The sequence below is a fragment of the Micropterus salmoides genome, unplaced genomic scaffold (assembly GCF_014851395.1).
Source record: "Micropterus salmoides isolate LMB-PRFRI ecotype aquatic unplaced genomic scaffold, ASM1485139v1 Ms_hic_scaffold_10, whole genome shotgun sequence".
In the NCBI taxonomy this organism is placed as follows: Eukaryota; Metazoa; Chordata; class Actinopteri; order Centrarchiformes; family Centrarchidae; genus Micropterus; species Micropterus salmoides.
Genome location: NW_024040041.1, coordinates 29,364,895 through 29,390,462, shown reverse-complemented (window position 1 = coordinate 29,390,462; position 25,568 = coordinate 29,364,895). Strand labels below are relative to the sequence as shown.

The 25,568-nt window shown below is 38.9% G+C and overlaps 2 protein-coding genes and 1 long non-coding RNA gene across 4 annotated transcripts in view; 1 reads left to right on the top strand and 2 right to left on the bottom strand.

The window, feature by feature from the left end:
• LOC119894743 overlaps positions 1-11,918 on the bottom strand; it is a 53,663-nt gene extending 41,745 nt beyond the window's left edge. Inside the window, exons 1-3 of one of the 2 annotated variants that reach the window (XR_005442974.1) lie at positions 11,684-11,897; positions 10,491-10,624; positions 6,346-6,414 (exon numbers count right to left, since the gene is read on the bottom strand). This is a non-coding gene — a long non-coding RNA (uncharacterized LOC119894743). Of the gene's footprint in view, positions 1-6,345; positions 6,415-10,249; positions 10,625-11,683 lie in introns of those variants that run through there. The other variant, XR_005442973.1, reaches the window with a different exon arrangement.
• A 677-nt stretch (positions 11,919-12,595) lies between these two features.
• LOC119894727 (phosphatidylcholine transfer protein) lies at positions 12,596-19,143 on the bottom strand. Its single transcript, XM_038707387.1, has 6 exons — positions 18,977-19,143; positions 16,677-16,794; positions 15,525-15,604; positions 15,191-15,362; positions 14,550-14,617; positions 12,596-13,452 (listed from the first exon to the last, which is right to left on the bottom strand). The coding sequence occupies exons 1-6, from the start codon at positions 19,103-19,105 to the stop codon at positions 13,378-13,380; spliced, it is 642 nt and encodes a 213-aa protein (XP_038563315.1). The 5' UTR covers positions 19,106-19,143; the 3' UTR covers positions 12,596-13,377.
• A 1,111-nt stretch (positions 19,144-20,254) lies between these two features.
• Positions 20,255-25,239, top strand: tmem100a (transmembrane protein 100a). The gene is made up of 2 exons (XM_038707377.1): positions 20,255-20,506; positions 21,933-25,239. Exon 2 carries the CDS (start codon positions 22,018-22,020, stop codon positions 22,420-22,422), a length of 405 nt encoding a protein of 134 aa, XP_038563305.1. The 5' UTR covers positions 20,255-20,506; positions 21,933-22,017; the 3' UTR covers positions 22,423-25,239.
• Positions 25,240-25,568: the final 329 nt, after the last annotated feature.

Sequence of the window (25,568 nt, the reverse complement as noted above, 5' to 3'; positions counted from 1 at the left end):
AAACCCAAATAGCAGTGGAGACACAGAGATTCATATCACACACAATTCATGAAACACTTTTTCTTCCCTGGTGTATACAGGTACTGTAGCACAATGTCATTCTTGGCTAATTTGATAATTATGGTGTTGAATGCAACATGCAACAAACCACAGATTGAAGGGCTACCTCAGGCTGAAAAAGATATTTTAAGAAAATTAGTTACAAAAAATGATATTACCATCACATGATTACATGTGGAACAGTAAAAGCATATAAATATGCTGACTGTAACACTCCAATTATCCTGCTTTTATATTTTTATCATCTAATCTATCATCTGTATCTGTAATTACGAGCTAAGGACCATGGATTAATGGGGGCCAAATGGTGCTGTGATTGAAAATTCATTGTATGCCTGACTAATAATTTAAAGAAAATCAAAATGGATAATCCATCATAAAAAGGGACCCTCTGTGAGGTACTTGCAGTATTTGGTTATTAGCCCACACAGTTCTGACACAAACAATCTGAGGATCTCAACTTTGACTACCTTTACAGCAGAATTTAAACACTTCTTTCTCCATTAACTTTTATCATTGCGATTTAACAAATCAGATGGTTCTGGGTTTATGCTCATTTATGTTATTTTAGATTAGGCAGGCTTAAGAATGAGGACTTCAGGGCCAGAAAAGCATAACAAAAATTGCAGGAAGTGTGGATTAGACTGATGCGCATGTATGGGTCGTTTTGAGTAGACACGACTTTTTATTTTTATATATATATATATATATTTTATATACACACACACACACACACACACACACACACACACACACACTTCCAAACAGAAAACTGTCCAAATGTTGTACACAGAGGCATTAAATATCTTATTGTATATAAAAGGGCTTTGAAACAGCGTCACTGATTGTCGTAAGAAATTCAACACCAGGAACGGGTCAAAAGTTTGTTTCATTTTTCAAAGAACTTCACATTGTTTTACTGCAGGTCTATTCCTCTGCTGTTTCTTGAGGGGTATTAGTATGATTTAGTCTAATCCAAATAATCACTGAAGGCAAAACTGTGCTCCAAAAAAAAAGCACTTAAATGGTGCCAACACAAATCATGCTATTTATCATTCCTTGGTAAACATGTCTTTGCATTACATGCATTTTTAACCAACACCCTTATTTTCTGAATGCTTTACACCCTCTGCCATTTAACACATTTCGCATATCAGCACATACTTTGGTTTTATGTGTATGGTTAAGCAAAAGAAACATAATCTGCTGGAGGGGTAATGACATAATGTGAGGTGAGAGATCCTGGAAGTTTTTATTTAGTCAGAGTGATGAATCAGCTCAGGAGCCAAATCGGCAATCACACACACCTAGCGAACCAACACTTCATGAAGAAAATACACATTTTCAAGCAAGTGTTGGGTGTTAAAACACATTGTAGGATACATTTTGCTGCTGAAAGTTCCTCTTCTGAGGAGGAAATGGAGCATGTTGCACTTTGGCTTATCATGAAAGACAAGAAGAACTGTCCTCTGGTGACAAAGAGCGTAAAAAAACTGACAAAGCTCAGAGAGAAAGCACAGATCATTCCTCTCAGTATCCAAAATGAAACGCCTCACCTACTTTATATTCAGCCGTTCATGCTGCTTTGTTTCAAGCTGCTTGGCTGACGGCAGGTCTGGCCTGCTGATTGCAGTGATAGACATAGTGGAATCTGGCAGTGGCTGCCAGAAACCACAGAAGAAAAAGGAGAGGACCCTCAGTCTGCCGTCGGTCTGTGCCGGCAGGGAGAGGTAAACACAAGGAGTCCCTCCTAGGTATGCAGGGCTTATGTTGGCCCAGAGAGGAGCTGCGACTCAGAGGAGGTGCCAGTCTGTGGTATGCTCAGTAGAAAACACAATTATTTTTAATGAACGAAAAGAAAACAGCGCAAAACAAATAGCTGGCATTAACCGTGCAGTCTCAGCAACACAGCCCATGAGCATTACTGTTATGCAATCAAATCCATACTAGCACAGACAAGCTCCCAGTGCTCTGATTACCACTGGTACCACTGTTGCTCTTACTTTCCACATCTTTTCTAGCTCCTCTTTCAGCCCTTGGTATTTCTCAAGCTTCTCGTGTTCCTTCTTCTTGATGTTGCTGTCGCTTGGGATTGCCACATCTGTCACTGCAGCCTTCTTCTGCTGTTTGTCGATCAACACAATGTCTGGTTGGTCTGGATCTCTGGATGAAGTCCCACAGGATCTTAGCTCGGTCATTCTCAACTATCTTAGGAGGTGTCTTCCATTTTGATGTTGGGACTTCCAGCCCATACTCATGGCAGATGTTCCTGTACAGTATGCTAGCTACCTGGTTATGGCGTTCCATGTACGCATTTCCTGCCTGCATCTCACACCTTGCTGTTATGTGCTGTACTGTCTCAGGGGCATCCTTGCACAGTCTGCACCTGGGGTCCTGCCTGGTGTGGTAGACCCCAGCCTCTATTGATCTTGTACTGAGTGCCTGTTCTTGTGCCGCCATGATTAGTGCTTCTGTGCTGTCCTTCAGTCCAGCCTTTTCCAGCCACTGGTAGGATTTCTTGATATTAGCCACTTTTTCTATTTGCCTGTGGTACATGCCATGCAGTGGCTTGTCTGTCCATGAAGGTTCTTCATCATCCTTGTTCTCCCCCTCAGGTCATCTTCCTTGCAATGTGGCCTTCTGGTAGTTCAAGCCCCTCTGTTCTGATCATCTTCCCTCTCTTTGATACCATGCGACCACACTTCAGTCCGAACGACATCCCAATGTCGTTGCTGTAGATCCTGGTAGTGTGGATCAGTGTTGATGGCTCGCTCATTTCTGGCATACAGCTTCATGTCATCCATGTAGAGGAGGTGACTGATGATTGTTCCACCTCGGAACCGGTATCCGTAGCCAGTCTTTGTGATGATCTGGCTGAGGGGGTTCAGTGATAGTGCATCACCTTGGTATATGCCACAGTTGATGGTGAATTGTGCAATTGGCTTCGAGTTGGCCAGACTTGTTTTCCACAGCCCCATTGAGTTCTTGATGAAGGCTATTAATGTCCTGTTGATCTTGTACATTTACAAGCATTCCAGTATCCATGTAAGTGACATTTTGTCGTAAGCTTTCTTGTAGTCAATCCAGGCAGTGCACAGGTTGGTCTGCCTGGTCTTGCAGTCCCGAGTCACTGCTCTATCAACCAGTAGCTGGTGCTTGGCTCCCCTGGTATTACTACCCATTCCCTTCTGGGCCCTGTCCATGTATTGAGCCATGTGCCTACTCCTCTTAGCCGCTATGATGATTCTGCGTGGTTCGTTTGTGCTGCCAGGCGCTCATGGAGTGCAGTTAGTTTCTTCAGCCAGTAGGTTTATTTTCCTGGCTTCTGATTCTCCCTTGTATCTCTTTAGCCGGTCTCCAGAAACTCAGGTATCGACAGCTTGTTGTATTTCTTAGGTAGCCCCTTGTACCTAACCTCTTTATCTCTTTACTAACCTCTCTTTGTGTTGCCTTGGTCTTGGCCTCTAGCCTTCTCCACGGGGGGTAATGCTCCTGAGCTTGTGGTGTTCATCTTATAGCCAGAATCACTGTTGCTGTGGTGTACATCAGCTCATTTGTCTCGTTTATTACTTTAGTAGGGATAGTATGTAGTACTGCATTCACATCTTTCAGAGGGTACTCTGTCACTTAAGCCTAGTTCACACTACACAATTTTTAGCCCGATTTGCCGCTCGGCGAGCTCAGTGACTATCAGGCTGTGATCGGGGGTAAATCAGCTGTTGATCGGTGGTCGCTAGACGTTATGTGTGAACTACTCTATGACACATCAAAACGGCTCCCCGACATATTTCTGACACATCGCTGACATCTGCCAGATATCTAGCATGCCAAATATCTGGTGGAGTCGGCCGACTCGACATCCACATCCAGCTAACGAGAGCAGGCAGCTGGCGGAGCGGGCAGCTACTTTTTCCACCGCAAAACACTTTTTACTCCACTCCAGCTCTCTCTGTAGCTCAGACAATCTCTTCTACCTGAGTGTGCTAATCCATTCTTTCACACAGACTTTATAATAACAAACGTGTGTAGGTTCGCATAATTTCCCGTTTCACATTTCACGTGTGTTTTCTTAACAAAACGTGGTTTGGAGACAAGCGTCGGGTGACACAGTAGCTGTCAGCTCGTGTAGTGTATTGACCCCCTGTCACCGATCAGTCACGTTGTGTGAACGCCACAACGGCTTCAAGACTCCTGTCACAAGACGGCAAGTTGTGTAGTGTGAACGGCACGGCCATCGGCTGACGCTGAAAATCGTGTAGTCTGCACAAGCCTTTAGACTTGGCAATCTTGGTCGGGGTCCAGCTTAGTTATGCGAGTTGCCCTTATGTTGAGTTATTCTGTACCATAACAGCTTGTTGTCACAATCTCTGACTGTGGTGATGATGATAACATCTCCCCGCTGACCTGTCGTCCTGGCTCCTCCTTGCCGTAGCATATTTGTTGTACCTCATCAGTCTCTAGTTGTGATAGGAGCTGCTGTTTGCAGATGTTAGAACACTGAGCTAGGAGTTGTTTCTTTGTCAGTGTTGATGATGGGTTTCAAAGCATCCATATATCCCAGTCTCTGCATATAACCCCTCTCACCGGGATTGCATCAGTCAGTGGCGTTAACCTCTGAGCTATCCAGCTCGCTCGCGCTTTCTCTCTTGCTCTCTCTCTCTCTTTCTTGCTCTCTCTCGATATATATGTATCTCACATGTTGGCTTTAAAGTCACCATGATCCCAAATGTACAGTATAAAAACCTCATACTGACAGTCATACCAGGTGGGTGCCTGAGATAATTGTGTGTGTTTGTATAAGAGGACATTCATTAACCAGGTTCAATATAAGTCTGTCTGCCAGGAATGAGGATGGGAGAGCTGTTTCAAAGATACAGATAAATAATCTTAGAGGTTTGTTTGTTGTATGTTACAGCATTAGGATGACAGAGGTATAAATGGCAGCTGGATATGCAGAAAGCAGTATAGTTCTTTGTTTAATATAAAGTAGGATCTATACTCGTGTTTAAGTGCAAGAGGGTATTTTTTTTAAACCATGGCCTTCTTGTAGTTTCCTAAATGCACACATAGATCATATCTAAATTACACCGCCTGAAGACAACTCCCTCTTTTATAGGAAACCACTCATCTGAATAACCACTTAAGCTTAGTACAGTTTGATGAATTATCATTCACTGAGGTTGAATTACCTCCAAATGTTCAGTGTTTGATTTACTCGGTTGAAGACTGGCGAGAAAAATACAGCTGTGCTACAGTTACTAATGTTGACATCCAGCTGTAGTTGGTCGACTGCAATGAAAGCTGCATTATGTAACATGCGTAGCCTGGAGATAAATGTTAGGCAGGCATCAGAACGTTATCAATGGTATTATCAATCCAAGTGTTTCTCTTGTTTAAATAACTTTATTACATTTAATCCATCTCCAGACAAGCTGTTATTTTTTCTCTTGTTTTTTAGTTGCAACAATGGTGCTAGAGAGGTTGAAAGTTTTGTAGTAGAAGTTGAAAACGCTGAAGAACTGAGCCAAAAATGTCTATGAAACTTACTAAAACAATGTCTATAAACAGTACAGTTCGTACTTTCATTATGGAAAACTACAGAGTGAAGGAAAGCTAAAGGTTTACCTTTTTCATTTAGTCAAAAACACTTGAAAGGAGAACAGATTGTCACAAACTGTTACATGCACTTCATATGAATGTGCCTATTATTAGGGATGCACATTTAATGAACAATTTGAAGTTTAGCACCTAATGCTTGGTCATATTCTAATGTTTGTTCATCCTTTGATTAGATATTCCTTAATCTAAACCAGGAAACTTGTCTAACCTTGGACAATATTTTATTTAGTTCTTCATAATACTGACGCACATGTTTATACCCCACAAACAGATTATGCAGCACTACGAGTGAGATTTTTGCTGAATTCTGGGAAATTCTGTTAGATTTCGATTGACTACACATAAGAGACAAAATGTTGAGATAAAGACCAAGCAGAAAAGTCTGAGCCCGTGTCTGGCTATTTTTGTAGTTCTTCCAAAACAGACAATCCAACGAGTACGACCACTTCACGCAGCCAGGTGGGTGTACGTGAGAAAGGAAGTCCCAGCACTCCCCCCCCCCAATTCTTGGCACAACTACTTCCAGCTTTTTGGGTTTGTACAAAAGAGCGCAACACCATGAAGGCCTTCGAAGATGCAACTCGCGTGGTTACCTCGATTTGAACGAATATCATTCATTCATGACCAATGTACCCCATTACTTGAGATGTTAACTGATGTACTTACACCATGACACTTGTGGTTTGGAAGCAGGAATATCAGACATCACAGGGAATAACAGGATTTTCTTTCATTCTGTGATGGACAACAAAAAAGGAAAGAAATTCAAGCACTGAAATTGGTACCTCCAGTTTTTCCTCTCTATAAAATAAGGCTCACGTTGAGCTTTCATGTGAATCTGCATGCGTAATGGAGCAGGCGGCCTTCCACCAAAATATAGCTGATTAGCACAGTGGAGTGTACAAAAAGAAGAAAACACATAAAAGCCTATGCAGGGTCAAGGATTCCCTTGAGTCCACCAATATCTCTAATAGTAATCTATTAAAAATCACACAAAAAAAACACGTTGAAAAATAAGCTTCCAAGCAGAGCCATTATTTTGTTACCTCTGGCAGACAGAGAGGCACCTGGGAAATCTGAGCTGACGTTAAGGGGGAGCAGCAGTCCAGCAGAAAAACTATATCACTTTCTTAAGCTAATTAGCCCTGTATATTACCAATCAAAAGAACCTCACTCTGAAACACAACGGCCAGCCAAGAAATATATTTGTCTTCCATTTGTGAAAGACTGGCAGTGGAAAGACTCCAGGACTGAATATCATTCACCCAAGACATTCCAGGGGATAAAATGTTGCATTAATCTAAGAGTCTGATTTTTGTCACTGCTGCTACTAACTTTGTTGAAACTAGATTTCACAATTTAAGATCGAATCAGTCAGTTCACATGACATGGCCACTGTAGTGAAACTTTGTTTTTTTGGCATTGTTACATTGGTAACTAACTCACCGTTTGCCGAAAAACGTAGATTAGGCCGGCTGATGATGATGTTACTCTTAGTTAGATTGGTTTGTTTTTTTATTTGTGTCATGCAAGATGTCCTACAAAACTATTTCACAAAACGTACATCTTCCAGTAATACATATACACAGACTCACAAAAAAACGTGCAAAAGGAAAAGGATTACCGCATTTTAAAGCACTTCTATATTCTTTCAGATAACAGATTTTAAAAAACATTTCAGATGAGCTGTACTTTGCTGTATACGGTTTCCATTAAAAGGCCAATAGAAAACAAAATAGAAAAAAAAAATTCTACAGCTCCTTAAACAAACTCAATTTTCTTCTTCCAGACTGACACATCGTCCAGTTTCAACATGATGTGGTAAATACATCTCAGCTGGGCACATGCTCTTTAGATAAAATCATATACAACATAATTCTGTCACATTTTTATATTTATTAATCCTAAATGTACACAGTTTTGGTTTGGTTTCTAAATAACCTCAGCCCATTGCTTCTTGCTATTTATATTGACCAAACCCATAGTTATTCAGCAATGTGCACAAGTCTCCTGACCAGGAGCCAATAATTTGTTTATCCCATATAATTATCTTTCACGTCTGCCTGCTTTCTTCTATATTGAGTAACCGGTTCCATAACTGAGCTATACATGTCTTCCAGCGAGCCTCACGTGGTGTTGTGTTAGTAATTGCATTTCTCTAAAAATGAAAACTTTGTCTAATAAAACAAACGGTAGAAATAAGGAGTCTGAAAACATTTTCCTTTTCAAATTTTCTGCTGTTCAGTCAAATTTCATATGTGGGACTTAAGCTTTCTACTGAGCTTAAACAAGAAACATGCTAATGAATTATCTGTGTTAGCCATTTTACTTAATATTTTCTTATATTTTTCACTTTATTTTGAAGGTTTTTCCTCACCAAAAACAAAAACCACTGAATGCAATAGAGTGTAGAATTACATGGCTTTAGATGATAATAATGTAGCAGGTAATTCCCAAACTGGCTTTATTTATATCATCCAATATAAAGTATAATTAAAGGTAAATTGTCTCATTTCTGATTGAAAATTGTTAGTTCTATTGTATGAAACAGACTGTTTTCCCCCTTGATGCTGGCTGTATCCACCTTTATTATGTACGGACATTTTCTTTAGTTTCCCTAATTATATTGGGATGTCTTTTTGATAGTGTGTTTTTCCATTCTAATTATAGCATATAATTAATAGTAAATGATTCAGTAGCACAGCTCACCTAATGTGGACTTTCTCTCCTTAATACATCTATATCTCTCTCGCTCCAAAAAAGTGTAATTAGCTCTGCTCTTATGCATTAATTCATGCACTTTGTGGCACTTGTGTCAGGTGGAAAATTAACTTTTGTTGACGCACTTATTTTTGAAGGCTTGTCCCTGATGTCCTATGGATTGAACCGTACCTCATTTTTATGTTGCTTAGGACAAAATGAATAAATGTAACTGTAAATAGCATATTGACCCATGAGTCAGACCAACAAATTGAATTTGAAAATATGATAGGACACATTCTTTTATAACAGCATGTACCTTTATCTAACACTAAATATTGCTGAGTGTGTATTCAATATATTGTTAAGTCCTCAACTGTAGAAAAGTGAACCGTTAACGCACCATCATTGCTAGAAGTGTGATTGTCATTGTTTGTTTTTCTTTAAATCCCAGATTTAACAAAATAATTAAATTTTATCTAAACTCCACAGGTATTTTAAGCGTAAAGATATGTTCATACAGCAAAAGAAACGTGGAAGCTGTTGTTGATGTAGTCCTTCATAGAGTTTACGGTTTTAATACTCAACAGCCAATGTACAACATCCACCAGCAGAGGGAGTAAAAACATTAAAGATCTGTCTCAACTGTCAAATGGTTAAAGTCTGGTTCCTTGGTACCTGCGGTGCCTTGTACTGCCTTGTATTTAAAGAAGGAAAAACCTTCATCTGAGAAAAACAGCAATACATCCATGAGCATAAAGCTGCCTGGAAAAGCAAGTTGTTTATACTCTGCCTCTGACTGACAACCCTAAAACAAAATCTCCAAAATGTCCAAATTGTACGTACATTTTACTATTTTTTTTTAAAGAAAACTACCAAGCTGTTTGTAAAATATAACAGCTCTGATTTGTCAGTGTGTATGTTATATAAACAGTTTCAATACTACAGCGTAGAATACCATAAAATATGAATAACTATGTATTCGCCATACAAAAAAACATTTAACATAAGGAAGTGTTGCATGTGCATTATAATACTTGGCCTAGTCTTCATCACACATCATTATTATTTTGGGCCAACAGGTGCCAATATTGATCTTCATCTCTAAACAGATAATATATAATCAATCTTTAAGCTTTTCAATAAATGAAGCTCAGTGAATAGCTGCCATTCATTCATGACTGGTCTGTCGTGCCCAAACACTGTCTTCATCAGTATCACTGATATCAGTGAGAGAGAGTTCGTCACTTTCCATTTTCTGGTGCTTGTTCCCTCACCTTTAACGTTCTTTCAAACTCTTCATGCTTCTTTGTTTGTGCAGTTACTGCAAATTCAACTACAACTTTAAGTTTGCTTTGTTGGAGCTTGGGCTCCCCTGAAACACAATGTTTTGATTTAAATATAACCGCAGCAACAGAGTCAATGTAAAGATCCGGTCAGGGGAATAAAGCCACCAGCAAAGTGACCTCATAGGAAACAACGACCATCTTCTTCCCTCAGGAAACATCTGGGACAACACTTCACTTTCACAAATGATCAGCAGAGAAACAAAACAGGGCAGGGGTGGGAGGGCATGTCAGGGCATGGGGGGAGGGGGATAAAGGTCCCTGGACTGATTTCACTCTTAATAATAATCAGGGGGATTATGGGAGAAACAAGGAAATGACTGTAATTCATTGTTTATCGGCCCTTTAATTAAAAAACATCCACCTCTGATGGAGATGATGCAGTTTAACTGATGAGATGTGATGCTCTGAAGTGATTTCAGCTTTATATTGGGATCCAATTTCAACTAGTTGATTAATTTATTAATATTCAACATTGTAGACATTTGATGTTCATTAATTATGTCAAAAAAATAACACCAAACTTCAGAGAAAAGTGCAGGCTTTAATAGATTAAACAGATTAATGTCCATGGTTTTGGAATGACGTTCAAGTAGCACATACGGCTGTAATGTGCCCACGTGATTTTGGTCATATAGTGTAACTGCCAACAGAACAGCAGCAGCATACCAACAGTCAGTGGTAATACATGTATTGGTTGGCATATGCCACTGAAACTACAGATGTACAGTGTCAAATCACTTTAGATCTCTGTCACTTTCTAACCTGGTGAATGTTTCAGTGCACTTGTGCAGCTGCAGAAGCCACGTCAGCAATGTCAGACACCAACCTTCTCAGGATCTGGCTGTCTGCTTCCATTCACTGTTTTGGTGGAAAGAAAGACGCCATCACAGGATCACCTGTTGGGGAAAGAAGTCACATTCTTGCTGACCCTTCTACATTTCACACTTTGTCTTATAAATGTCATGGAGGGGTTCCTCCTTCAGAAAAACACACCTAAAATAAGCCTTTTGAAGTTCACATTTACTGTATATTGATTATTTTGTAATGCAGAAAAACAGCAAGCACATATGTTTTGGCTGACGCCTGCTGACGTGTGGACGCTCCAATCATCACAGTCACCAAATCAAACATCTGTCTTGTCATTCGAGAAATAATTCAAGCTCAATTGTGAAATATCCTTAAACCTGCTCAGCTTACCTCTCTAACCTCAACTCAGCAACATAAGAAACACGTAAATGCTTTCTTGTATATGAAAACATAAACTAACGGCATACGTTTATTGATCAAGTAACTCGAGAAACTGCTTTAAAATCTATGCAACAAATGAAATATATTTTATTCAAACTGTGACAGGACTCTTTTCTATACTTTGAAAACAGTGTTCAGTGATTTTAAACAACCTCGCCCAAGCTTTTGGGGGATTTATATTCCAGAAGATAATTGATATTGGGCTCTGAGTCAAGTGTAAGGAGAATACATGTAGCACAAAAAACATACCTGCTCATAGTCGAAAGTTATTAGCTTACCAAAAGTAGCAAGGATATCATTAAAGAAGATTAAAACAATGGTACAGTCAAGTTAACCTGCCAGCTTGGCTAACATTAGCAGTCTACTGCCAACAAGTTACACACCTGTTTGTCATCTGTCATCACCTGTTTGTCGAGTCCTACTGCTTTTGAAGCTAACCTGTCACATTAAACTTGCCCAGACAAGTGTAATTTCTAGTGGAGGGTTTATTTTGGGACTATTATTTGTCACAGACAGCAACAAACACAAGTTAGCCAGGTAAAGCTAGCTAGCATGCCACAGCTAACGTTAGTTAAAGTTTATATTTAAACTCATAGCAAATGCCAAGGCTGTATGAATGAATCAATCCCATCACAAATTACACAGTTACTCTATACATTAGTACATGAACATGTTATAAAATAATACAGTCGATAAGTTACACTTACCTGCAGCAGCACCTCCTGGTCAGGATTTGTGAGGCTATAGGGTCCTCCCCACAGAAAGGGGCTGTCTTTATTTGTGCCTGTGCGGGAATGCAACAGTACCTAACTAGCCTAATAAAGAGTTTTCTTCAGATATTTACATTGTAGTGTCCAAGTATACTCATATTTACTATTCTGTGTTTCAATAAGATTGTGTTTGCACTGCAGCAGTTGTATTACAGATGTTTTGAAGTCATTTATGAAAATATATGTGACTATGATGCTGAGCAAATAAACTAAAAGATTTCTGTTTTCCTGTATTGATGTGGAATTCAGACCTTCTTGAAGCATTAAAATGCATTTTGTTTGGGGTTCTCCCGCTGCAGCAGAGAAATTTGCTTTGTAAATTACACTGTGCTCCACTTTGAGAAAAAAATCAATACCAAAGAGAGTGGTGGGATGTGCATTTACTCAAGTACTGTACTTTCTTAATCGACTAATTATGATGTTTTTTTGGATTAAGCCACCCTGCAGTATATAAAGCAGCTAAATTCAGCTACGCCTTTACCAGATGCAACATTCATGATGCTTACATTTTGTTATAATAATTATAATTTAATGATAATATATTCTGAAATGGATCATTCTGCATAATGTGAACTTTTACTTATGGTACTTTAAGTATATTTTAATGCTAATACCTCTGTACTTTTACCTAATTAAATATTTCAGTACAGGACTATCTGAGTACTTCTTCCACCAGCTGTAGCATCTTTGAGCGTAACATTCCTAATTTCTTAAGGCTTGAAGGGCTCACTTTTTGTGAGCTGGACCACAAGCTGTTAAAGAATTTACAATGGGCAAGTGCACCCTATAGATACAGATAGTGTGTGCTAGTGGATGTGAGATGCAAATGCATTATATACTTTACAGTGCAAAATTTCAAATAAAATTTTATTAATTTCAGTAACAGCAATATTACACAGTAATAGCTTTTCATGACCAGATTAAACCAGATTCACCTCTATCAACAGCAGCACTGAGATGCTGCCTGCAGTATTTCTTCAGATACTTTATCTTTGACTATATTCACCCATAATAAATCAGCATAGAGCATCATAACATGATATTTGCAAGAAGCGGGCAACATTCCTTTAAAAGATTTGTCATTTTCACTTCACTATAACAAATTAGTGAATTTCACTTGATTGAAATTGACAATAGGAAGATAGGAAGATAGATAGACAGTAAACATATTTAAAAACGAGGTAAAGTGATGAAATCCTAATCAAGATGCTGCAATTTTAACTAATTATTGTTTCACCACATTGGGCCCAAACTAATAATACAGTACTTTACAGTATTTTGTAAAAACATTAAACTTGGCTTCAAAAAACTGTTCTATGAAAGCTCCTAAATCCATGAGGGACTGGAGCTTACAGTGATTGCACAGGAAAGATAATACAGTATTGGTTAATGCACCATAAGGGAACAGATTGATTTCACACCAGCCTATTAATGAGGGTGACCGGTCATGCCCATCAAGCCTGAGTAAACAGCATGCTACGACGACGAAGTAGCAGACCACACCATGCCCCAAACAAACCCCATACAGAAACATCAAATTTGATCATACAACATCCAAATAGCTCCCAAAACTAAAACAAGAGAAATAAAATTGAGCCCTTGTGCATGAGCCATTGTCCCGTCAGTTGCATTCATTTCTTCTGGCGGTAGCTGTTGTAATTGCTGCAGGCCTTCTTCATGTCTGTTAAGAAACCTGGAACCCCACTCTGTTTAACAAAAACACACAGAGAGCGTTTATCAGTGAGCGTCACGAACACATGTGCCAAGAAGACCCACCCAGGACGGGCAACGAGGAGAGGAGCTGTTGACATCAGCCCGCAACACATCTGCTAACAATAATGATGGAAAACCATAAAGCAGGCGGAGAGATGGAGCTCTACAAAAGCCTGTGAGTGAACCCTTTTAACACCCTCTTTAAAGCCCTCGTCTGAGATCTGTTTGAGTAGGTCAACGATGAATATGTGCACATTTTAAAGATTGTGATGTGCTGTTGGGAAATGGTTTCTTCACAACTTCCACATGTCAGTGAAATGTATGACTCGAGTCTGAATTGATTATATAGTTGAAATATTTAAAGCAAATGTTTAAATTTAAAAGCACATTTCTCTCTCTGTGTTTTGGCCTCCTGTCTACCAGGTGTTGGAATAGATAACTCTAGCCTGATGTTTAAATGTGGACAGATTAAACCGACCTTTCATTTTCCTATTTTCTGCTGTCTGACAAGAGAATTCTGAGTTCAGCTGGTTAAACAAAGTGAAGGGGATGATGGAGAACAGGAGAGAATGGTTCAGAGACACAAGAAGTTGGCTTTGATGCACACAGCTTTGTTCAAGAAAGAGAACAAATGTAACTGCTTTCCTACTGTTGTGGATATAGTCTTAGAATAACATGTGTCATAAATCAATACTCAATCACTTAAGTCATTTTTCCCTTGTGCAGCTAAGGAAGCATAATCCCCACAGGCAGTTCTTAAAATCAAATAAATCCCCTTCTTTGCTGAGAAATATCTCCAGACGAAGCTGATTTACAGAAACTAAACACGTTTCTTAATACTGTAAAAGACGCCAATGTTAGATGGAAAATTAGCAGGTCACTCTATTCTTAATTTTCTTTCAAATCATGAGAATAAAACTGTAAGTGTTCAGCGTGGCCAGTGCCCCTTACGCTACTTAATGGGTTATTCAGGTTAAAAGACATTGAATGTTTTTTTTTCTTTTATGTAAAACTGTAAATGTTTTATGCTTGCATGGTTTGTACATCTTGCTGCAAAATGGAACTTAAAATACAACAAACACGCACTCACCTTAGCTGCCCAGTTCACCAGCCAGGTAGGAATACTGCCACCGGGGTTGTCGAAGTAATTCATGAAAACTGAAACAAAGCAAATGTTCATTCTTGATATTAATCAAATACATTTTTTATTAAAACGTTTCCGTTAAGAAATGTACATTTTTAACAAGTTTCCTGAGCTCAAGATGACATTCTCAAATTGCTTTATTATAACTCATCTTTATCATTAACAAAATTAACGGCTTTTACTGAAAATCAAACAATGCTTAACTTTAATGTTTACGGTAACTCTGGAACAAAGTTTAGATCTATTGAACATGAACTTGATTATTTTATGTTTTTGCATATATTTGCCCTCTCATGATGTATACTACTATTGGGAAATTTTACCGGTAAATTCATATCAGAATATTGATTCACGCCATATAGCCCAGCCCTATTCAAACATATTCAATTTACAAAAGATATAAAACTTTAATTTGAACCTTCACCTTTTTGCCATCTCTTCTGGATAAATGACATCCGATGGATTGTCATATTACTACATTATTATTTTATTCTGTCAAAGCAATTAATCGGCTAATCATTTCAGCCCTGCTTGATATCAATTCATGCACAGTAGCAGTAGTATCATTGTATTTCCTCGTGTGTTACTTTTAGTTCCACAGGCTCCGTCGCTCTCCAGAGCAAGGCTCTGCTTGTAGTCTTTGACCCGCAGCACGCTACTCTTCTCTGCACACTGTGTCTCTGGCGAACTTCTGGCCAGGATCACCCAGATCTTCCTGCCTTCCACTTCCAGGTCTCTCCGCTCCCTTACGTACACATACTGAGGTTTAAGCTGTTAGGGAAGACACTCTGTGAAAATATCCTGTAGGGGAAAACATGCTCTCTGTTCTAACCTGACTTTCTAAGCCATACAATACATGTTCAAATGGAAAAACTTTTAGAGTCTGTGTACTGAATGTATTTGTGTGGACCAGAAGGATACATCTCTGTTTGACAGAGGGAATGGGTATTTTACTTCCCAGTAGATTGCAGTCTGTCCATTGAAGTCCTTCTCATACAGCTCTGAATAAATAAAAAAAACATTAAATAAAGACATCAGCTATATGTAGATTGATACATAGTACACATGCTTTAATCTCTGAGGAAACTCCGTTATGTTTTGTTTTTGTATGGTAAAGTAAGGATATTTTCAAGGCATACACTGGTAATTACTGCCACTAACCAACCTGTATCCGAGAGATCTTACTGACTAACAGAGGAATACATTTAACCAGTGATGTCCAAGACTGAGTTGCACCAGCTAAATCCTTTGCTAAGTTTAAATTTAAAGTAAATCAAGTAACTGCTAGCTAGTTTCAGACTTGTCATTTATTAAAACAGGTTAGACCAATAAAACTTATCTTAACTAGCAAACACTAAACATCTATAGGGCTGTCCAATCAGTAGCAATCAATTATGCAAATAGGATGTCACTATAGCATCACAAGATAGCACCACTTGTGTTTTAGGGGCAGAAAATATATATATTTTGAAATGTAGGAGATAAATGTGTGTATTTTGGGGATTTGTAATTCAAAAGCTTTAGAATTGGCATCATTATTAAACAGCATTTATCAAGTTTCAGTTAAGATATGTCAGATAAGACTCTGCTACCACCACAGACAACAAGAGTACGCTAAAAAAAGACACCCTACTTTGGAGGGAAAATCTACTTAAACTACTACTAACTACACATTATGTGATTCCATATGTGATGGATTTTTGTTTCTAACAGACTAGGCAGCTACAAAACAGAATACAGACTACAGCAACAACATGATACCTGCGGTTTACTGTAGAGGTGCATGAAGAAAAACATAAAATGTTAAGGATTACTTCAGTGCATAAAACCATGCCTGTATGCAGAACATTATTTCAAGACAATAAAAATATCTAAGAAAGCTCATGGAAAAGGCTATGGCAACAGAAGGCTACAAACAAGTTTATCCATGGTGAATTTCAGCAACTTACTAGAGAGCAGAACTAATGACATTTAAATATGAAGACTTGTTCTTAAGCAGGAGAGATGAGGGGAAGTTGACGTGGATGGCAATGACAATGACAATAGTCTTACTGTTGTGGCGTTTTTTTTTACCTTTCACATAGTTATCCCAATCTTTCCGATACGTCAAGTCCATGTAGACATCTGCACACAGCTCTGGAGTGCAGGTGGTGAGCACACCAAAGACTTTGTACTCATAAAGTCCAGTTTCCTGAAAACAGCACATGAAAGTTCTCTCTTCCAAAAGCAGGCTACATGCCACACCCACAGTCTGTGACTAATCCCAAACCACACAACCATGATTAGAGCCAATCTGTGCTGGTTACACCCTTTCTCACTCCAAGTGAGGAAGTGTGCCGGATTTGATTCGAAAAGTATAGAAAGAAGGTCTGGGGATGCTTCTCTCCCACTTGAATGCAACAACCATGACACACACTTCTAGTCACTGATTTTGGGGGCAAATATATGTCTACTTGAAGAGAAAGTAAAGTCACTCCAAGCTCCATTCACAAAAACATCAGTTTGTGGTTACCAATGCTCCCTTAAGGGAGAAAGGGAGGTCCATTAGGCATTAGCATTCTTTAAAACTATGTTTGAAACTTTTGCCTCTGTGGGACAATCTAGTCCAGATTTCAGATCTCAAGGTATAGTGTTTTGGGATCTGGACCTGGTCTAATGTGGTCTACGTGCGAAAAAAGCAGTGAAATCGTCCTTTAAAGCATTTTCACGAATTGAATAAAGGTTTCATAAATCTGAAACTGTGTTTGTTTGAAACCTTAACCTCTGAGGAATAATCTAGTCCAGATTTGAGAGCTCTAGGTATAGTGGTTTTGGATCTGGACCTGGTCTAATGTGGTCTACATGCGAAAAAAGCAGTGAAATCGTCCTTTAAAGCATTTTCAGAAATTGAATAAAGGTTTCACAAATCTGAAACTGTGTTTAAAAGAAATTTTCGTCTCTGTGGAATAATCTAGTCCAGATTTGAGAGCTCTAGGTATAGTGGTTTTGTATCTGGACCTGGTCTAATGTGGTCTACGTGCGAAAAAAGCAGTGAAATCGTCCTTTAAAGCATTTTCACGAATTGAATAAAGGTTTCACAAATCTGAAACTGTGTTTGTTTGAAACCTTAACCTCTGAGGAATAATCTAGTCCAGATTTGAGAGCTCTAGGTATAGTGGTTTTGGATCTGGACCTGGTCTAATGTGGTCTACATGCGAAAAAAGCAGTGAAATCGTCCTTTAAAGCATTTTCAGAAATTGAATAAAGGTTTCACAAATCTGAAACTGTGTTTGAAAGAAATTTTCGTCTCTGTGGAATAATCTAGTCCAGATTTGAGAGCTCTAGGTATAGTGGTTTTGTATCTGGACCTGGTCTAATGTGGTCTACGTGCAAAAAGCAGTGAAATCGTCCTTTAAAGCATTTTAATTGAATAAAGGTTTCGTCTGAAACTGTGTTTGGAAATAATCTATTCCAGATTTGAGAGCTCTAGGTATAGTGGTTTTGGATCTGGACCTGGTCTAATGTGGTCTACATGTAAAAAAAATAAATAAATAAAAGCAGTGAAATCGTCGTTTAAAGCATTTTTAGAATTTGAATAAAAGGTTTCACAAATCTGAAACTGTATTTAAAAGAAACTTTCGTCTCTGTGGAATAATCTAGTCCAGATTTGAGAACTCTAGGTATAGTGGTTTTGTATCTGGACCAGGTCTAATGTGGTTTGCATGTGGAGAAACAGCAGTGAAATCTAAAAAAGTGTTTCAGACAGCATTAAGGCTTTGCCTAAAATACAGCTTTCACAGCAGTAAGAAGTGCAAAACACAGAGAATCGGTCGCTCAGCATCTTAAATTAACTTTCACCTCAGTTTTCCTTAACTTTTCCCTTAACTGCCGAATCGGATGCTAACTTCAGCGTCGTTTCAGTCTGCTGTATTTAGCATAAATTTTATTTCAGTCATTTTTGTTCACTTTCCAGTCAAAATGAATTAAAAGCTACTGCCTTCATCTGTATGCCGACTAGAAGAGTGGGTCCTTCTGATTTCATAAATATGTTCACCCAGGTTCGACAGGGTATTCATATGTGCCCAAAGGAGAGGCAAGATTAAGTCGACAGATTAGTTTTAGGAGCTTGGTTTGACTGGTGTATCCGGTCTCTGAGCTCTCGCTCAAATTCCGGATTGTCCAGTGTCTGCTGTTAGGGCAACACTGTGTACATGTTGAATAAATGCAGAACATCAAAGAGAACAATCTCAAATAATTGCTGTGAAGGACAAGAACTCGGTGATGATTCTGACGCTACACGCTCTGCACAGGAAATCTGATGCAGCTAATGTCAATCATGACTGTAGCAGCCGTGTTCCGGTTGTAAAAGCAGCAGTGTTATTAAACGTTTGTACCTTCTTATAGAGCCGGTAGATTTTGACTCCCATCGTCTCAGTGAAGAGCTCCCATCCTCCCTCCAGCTGCGGTTCGTCCAGCTCCCGCCACGCGCTCTGAAACTCCTCATCTGTAAACTGCAGCGACATGACGGCTCCTCTCACAACTATCTGTCACAAGCAGAGAGTCAAACACCAGGCTTCCGATCACAACTTTCAAAATAAAACAGTTGATGGTCGACGTATGCACAGTGCAGCATTTCTTTGCATTGTTTCTATATCAGTCAGAGATGGAAAGTCTTATAGTACAAATACAATAAGATTTTTGAGATCCTCTAGTAGGGCTGAATGAATTTGAAAAAATGTCTAATTGCGATAATTCTGACTGATACTGCAATGGCAATATGATTTGTGGTCTTTGAGGGAATGATCATTTTTTACACAAGCCTAATTATCACATTTATTCATTTAGCTGATGCTTTTATCCAAAGTGACTAACAACTGCTATATATGTCAGAGGTCGCATGCCTCTGGAGCAACTAGGGGTTAAGTGACTTGCTGACATGTGTCTTATCCACTGCCCCATCACCCATATTATTCTCATTTATTCTCTATATCTTATTCTCATTTTCATTGAAAAAACATGTAAATGATTATGGTGTGATACATATCAAACAAAGATGTTTTTTTTTAAGTCTGTTGAATATGATGTGTAGGTCAGCACATCTCTGCAGCATGACAACATTTAATTTAAAACGGTATTTTGACATATGTTTTGCCTTTAAAAAGACGTGGACTGGCCGTCCACCTCAGTTGTCAGTCTTTAAAGTTTGAGCACTGAAGGGGTAAAGCCTTGTATGCGCATTATATCAAATGATTTAAATTGTATGTACTTCATGTAGCCTGACAGGCAACTGTTTGCCCTGTAACTTTTGAACTACACCAACTAACTAACTAAATTTCCCCAAATTAAATACATCTGCATGCAAGTAAGTTTTACTCTTTTGTTTCAAATATTTAAATTATTTATTTTTCTGTATTTCTGGCATGGTATGAAACAAATCTAATATAATAATGAGTCTTTACCTTCCTTCATATTTAACACGCTCCACTGTCAACTCATCTAAAAGGATTTTTTTTTTTTCAAAATAAAAGCGTCCAAGGAACTGAAAGCGATTGCCACAAATGCTCGCAGCAAAAGGAGAAATATTTTGAAATGCACAACCGGAAAAGGTATATTATACTAATTGTTCTGAACTTTACGCTTCGCTTCAGCCACCGATACTTGAAATAGTTGTACTGAATGGGGATGGCAGTCTGACCAGCGGCTCTTAACCTGAGGAGTTTCTCATGAATGGGAGTCAGATTCCAGCCCGGAGAGAGACGCTGTGTGTTGTTCAAACATAGACTGTAGTCTATGCCTTCAACACAGAAAAGAAAACAACGTTCACTTTTAATTAGATCAATCTGACTGAATATTTTATGAGAGACAGGTTTCACTGCGGCAGAGGAGCATTGTGGAGACTCTGCGACATGGAGAACGGCTGTGAGGTAACTAAACTCTCTTCTTTCTTTACAGAGCTTTGTCGAGCAGGTCAAGTAGATTCACCAGAAATGACAAGCTAAAGCTGAAAATTTAGAGGATTTTTTCAAAACATTACCTAACTTTAATGTTAATTACAGCCTAAACAGACACATGTAAAACACCTGTCAAGAATAGTAAAACAACAACAACATCAAATACTTCTTATTGGCTTTTATTGTTAGAGCTTAAACAGTTTTACAACTCTCTTCTGTTTCACCTCTTGAACCCTTCCCCCCCAAAGTGATAATTTTTCTTTAAATGTTCACAGGCACAAATTCCACTTAATGTCCAAGTAAGTTTAAAAATAAAAGCTACTTTTGTCATCAGGTTTTCACTCTACCATCTGCGCATCTTCCCTCACTTAACAACAGAAAACAAAAATCCACTCCAAGGTAGTCATAGGAATTACAAACCTTTTCCAAATGTTAGTCTTTTCCTCCAGTTTTACCATCCTTAACAGCCTAACAATACACACTGACAACCTCTCATCGCAGGTTGTGTCTATGAGCTGTGAGCAGTTCAACCTGAGACTCTTTGCTTTAGCAGTGTTTTAATAAAATGGCAGAAAATTGTGAGGAATGCACTGTATAAATTTGAATTCCTTGGTGTACCAACAGTCCAACACCCGAAGAGATTAAGTTTCCAATTCCACAGGAAAAAGGAAAACATCAAACCCTCACTCACATGTGTACTTGGTTATCCGTTGTTATTATCTTTACTCTGTCGGGAATAAAATCCTGTTGGGGAAACAGTCGCTCCTTTGTTACTGAATCAACCAATTAAAAACCCACCATGTGTCACTTTTAGTGTAAAATGTAAACTCAGCCCAGCTCGGAAATTATTCTCCAAAATACAGGTGGCATAACCTCAGTAGTAGTTATGGCGCCTGAGCCCCTGTGTGGGAACCACTGGTCTAGTGTGTTTTAAAACCCTGACAACAATGGAAAGTATAACTGAAACTGTACTGCTGTTTTTTGTCACTCAGAGTCTGAATCACAGCTTTCCACGCAGCAGATAAGAGGGGGGGGGGGGGGGGGGGGGGGTGAGCGCTTGTGAAATTGCTGGTGATTTCGAAGCTCCTCGCATTTCACAGACCAGTTTGTAATGTCATATCCTGCGCTCTCCAGGGAATGTCTCAGCTCGTGCGGGCTGAGTGGTCCTGCGTCATTCAGACAACTCCTCTGACTTGGCCAGGAGGTGGCTGGGATTGTGCAAAGAGGTCACTTTAAAGCAGCGTGTGGCGCTGAATTGTGAAATGTGGTGTTGAATGCTAACAAAAAACATCTGCAAGGTCTCATTTTCTCCTGGAAAATTGCGTTGAGCAACAAGTTTGACTCTTTGCATTTTCACTGCTTCCTTTTCACTTAATAAATGGTTTCTTTCTCCACATAGACTGGGAGACCCTAGCAAGGGAAAGAGGTAAAGGGGGCAACAACGAGGAACCATCTTGGTTAACAGACTGCTCCTTGATTCTGCAATGCCAGAAGAAGCAAATAAGGACGCCATGAGAACGCCAGTGACCCCTGATAAGGCAAACAACAACGAGCATCCTGCAGCCCCCGTGACAACGGTAAACATCCCACTGGTCAATGAAGTCCAGCTGACCGCAGCCACCGGCGGGACGGAGCTGTCCTGCTATCGCTGCACCGTCCCGTTTGGTGTGGTGGTCCTAATCGCCGGCATCGTGGTCACCGCCGTGGCTTACAGCTTCAACTCCCACGGATCCACCATCTCATACTTCGGCCTGGTGCTCCTCTCGGCCGGCCTGGTGCTCTTAGCATCCAGCGCCGTCTGCTGGAAGATAAGACTTGAGAGGAAGAAGGAGAGGCGAAGGGAGAGCCAAACCGCCCTGGTTGCAAACCAGAGGAGTATTTTTACTTGAACTATCTGTGTCTGGATGACACACATCCTGGTTTTCTGCGTCTGAAAAGGTCTGATTTTAAGACTGAGTTGGAGAACCAGCTGTGGACAGATGCTGTTCAGCATGTGTTTGGATCTGACCTATAAAAGCTTTGACCGCAGATTCTCAAGGCCCAGAACTCAAAGCTTTGAAGACATTGTAAGGGTTTTATTTGTGGGGCATCTGGTGAGCTGGGAATGCTGCCAGGAGGAATGTATCACAATTAAGATTAATTACCACTGTGCAAAGCGATGTAGAGGAAGTCTCCCATTAATCTGCTGTTGGATGTGGTGGCTTTGATTGTAATGGGAGGGATTGTGGTTTGAAAAGCCCAGGAAAGGAGAGGGAAACTGGAAAATCCAGGACAATGATTCATGCCTCATTTACTGTGCTTCATCTTCATATAACATATCTGTTTATAATGTCTGTTCACCTCACAGGGAATGATTATGAACTGCCTGTTATGGAAGTACGGTACTAGATGTGAGGATTTTGTTTAAAATCTGCCAATATATTCTGTTTAGCATGTCAGATTAGATTAGTACATGACGTTATATATATAGAGAGAATATTTAACCTTAAATATATATTCTCTTAAGGCACTTTACTCATTCATTATCATCAAGTATTAAATGGCATCTATTGACAAATTAAATAAGTGATTCCTCCACAATTAGAGTACTATTGCCTATTTTGGCAAGTTTGGAACAATCAAAATTAATATTGTGTTGGGTAATGATCACTTATTGTCCAGTGTACTTCCATACTCTAAAAAAAATATGAAATGCAGCATATGTTTTGTTTTTATATAATCATTTGCATGTAACAACTGTTACCAGGACATGATGAGATTTAATAAACTCATTGATACAGAAACATGTAATAGTTTAACAGCTGGGAGGAAAGAAGGTCAGTGTTGATTAGAACCCGAGTGATGCTGGATTGTTGGGACAGAAACCAATATTCAAGAGTTAATGCAATAGTTCAGCATTTTGTAGCCTACATGGCTGTTGTGTAAAATAGTTCTAACAGAAACAGTTACTATACGTAACCACAAATTGTTGTTTTCACTTTTTTAATTTGCATACAGATCAGAAAAGGATATGTAACCTAGTGAGCCATAGAGGTGTTACAGGTTTTTTTCCTCTAACTTTGGACGGAAGGGAATTGATATCGAAAGAAGCGAAAGCAAATAAGCTTATTTCCCCAAATGTTCCTTTTTCAAATTTCAGAAATATACATCTGCCGAAATTATGCAGATACACCAAATGTTTTACCATAACCACATAAAAAACAACGTTTTGATAATAAATATTATTTTGATAATTTATTAAATTCAATCAAGAATTAGGAAGATATTCTGAGTGGAACATTTTACAGATAAATAAACTTGTCAGCGCTCACAGATGGACAAAGTATATCTTCAGCATTGCTGTACAGAAAGCCATTGTTCTTACTGGCAGACATTTACACTGATTACTACAAGCCATTGGCACATGCCAGTGAATTGTTTAGGCTTTTAATGTTTACAGGAAATCTGACTCTTGATGAGTTGATGTCAGTGTTTGTATTCTTTAGAGACAGTGTAGGGTAGGAGAGGTGATGAGTTTATATTATATTAACATTCAGCTCTTTGCTTTCAGTGGAGAATTGAAAGGAATGTTTCTTTCTTATGACATCCATGGGTGTGCCTGAGCCTTCACACACAAGTTAACAGACTCTGCCTTATGTTGATTACTTAAAATAATCAAACTGAATGTGGTAAAAAAAAAAAAAAATTGAATTGTGATATCGTTAGAGTTCAGTTAAATGAATAGGTTTCATAAATGCCATCAGATATCACAACTAATTAAACTAATTAAAGTCCGTTCACTGATCTCTAATGGTGTCTTATCACGCAGATTTCGATTGTATTTGCCAACTTGTAGAAATCCATCTGCATCCATCCCAGCACAATGTTGTTCTAGGCATTGAACATTTCTTTCCATAAACATTGTTCCCATTTAGCACCAATTGAAATCCCAGATATATTTCTCTTTAGAGATGGTCACTGTGTCAGATCAGGTGACCAAAGTCATAATTTCTTAAACAAGAGACATGGCAGAGCATACACTTGATCCTGATGAATCGTAGTTCACCGTTTTGTAACGTGCTTAGGTTAAAGGAGGTGGATCAACAACAACATGTTAATGGCACCAAAGAGCGCTCCATTGGTGAAATTCTAAACTTTGCCAAACAGTTTGAGAGAAGGCAAAAATAATAATTTTGTCAGGATGTTGTGAGGCATCCCAGATGCTGCTTTGGTTGTCATTCATTCCCTGTGACACACCCCATGTGATATAATGAGCAATTGCTGTGCTTGATGCTTAATTTCATTCCCCTCCTAAGTATGTAGCTCACATGATAACAGGTGTCCTTATAACTGCTGAAATTCCAAACTTCATTCATGTGATAACATCCACTGATGATGGTCATGAGATGAGAGAACCTCTAGAAATCATTTTGTCAAATTAAAATCAACCTTTAACCTCATTATCAAAGTTAAACATGTGAGTGGCTAGACACAACTCAAAAATGTTGTTTTTCTCATAGTTTAATTCAACTAACCCTTTAACTGGCTATATCCATTCTACATCCATTTTTTTAAAGTCTAGAGTTTGTTTTCCCAATTTTTAGTTGCAGAATTGCATTGTATGTTATATGTTATGACTGTGTTAAGTAACACTCTTTATTCTTCTTATACATTGCCTAAATAATCATCAGTTAATTTGTCTGATAATTAAACATTTCTCCAGATAATTAAACATTCCAGGACATAAATTCCCTCTGGTAAAAGGAAGTTGAACTCTTCTGTTTGACCCTGTTAGGTTTAAAATAGCCTGGACGTGGAAGTATATTTATAGGCATGCATTTGCGTTGCTATGCATCCCTGTGACACCAGACACTACAACTAAATGGTTTTCTTGCGCCAGAAGAGAACCTACAACACACTTTATCACTTTTGCGAGATCACTAACACACACGCAATCAGCCATAGGGTGGTACTGTATGAACTCTGAGATCAGATCAATAACCCATTTATGGGACACATGACACAGTGAGTCATCTCCTGCTTGTTTGTCAGGTTA

Excerpts from the sequence above, each read along its gene's own strand:
- LOC119894727 (XM_038707387.1), bottom strand. The coding sequence starts at position 19,105 with ATGTCGCTGCAGTTTACAGATGAGGAGTTTCAGAGCGCGTGGCGGGAG. Across the intron at positions 16,795-18,976 it reads TCTACCGGCTCTATAAGAAG|GAAACTGGACTTTATGAGTA; the intron begins GTACAAACGTTT and ends TGCTGTTTTCAG. Across the intron at positions 13,453-14,549 it reads TGGTGAACTGGGCAGCTAAG|AGTGGGGTTCCAGGTTTCTT; the intron begins GTGAGTGCGTGT and ends TTTGTTAAACAG.
- tmem100a (XM_038707377.1), top strand. The coding sequence starts at position 22,018 with ATGCCAGAAGAAGCAAATAAGGACGCCATGAGAACGCCAGTGACCCCT.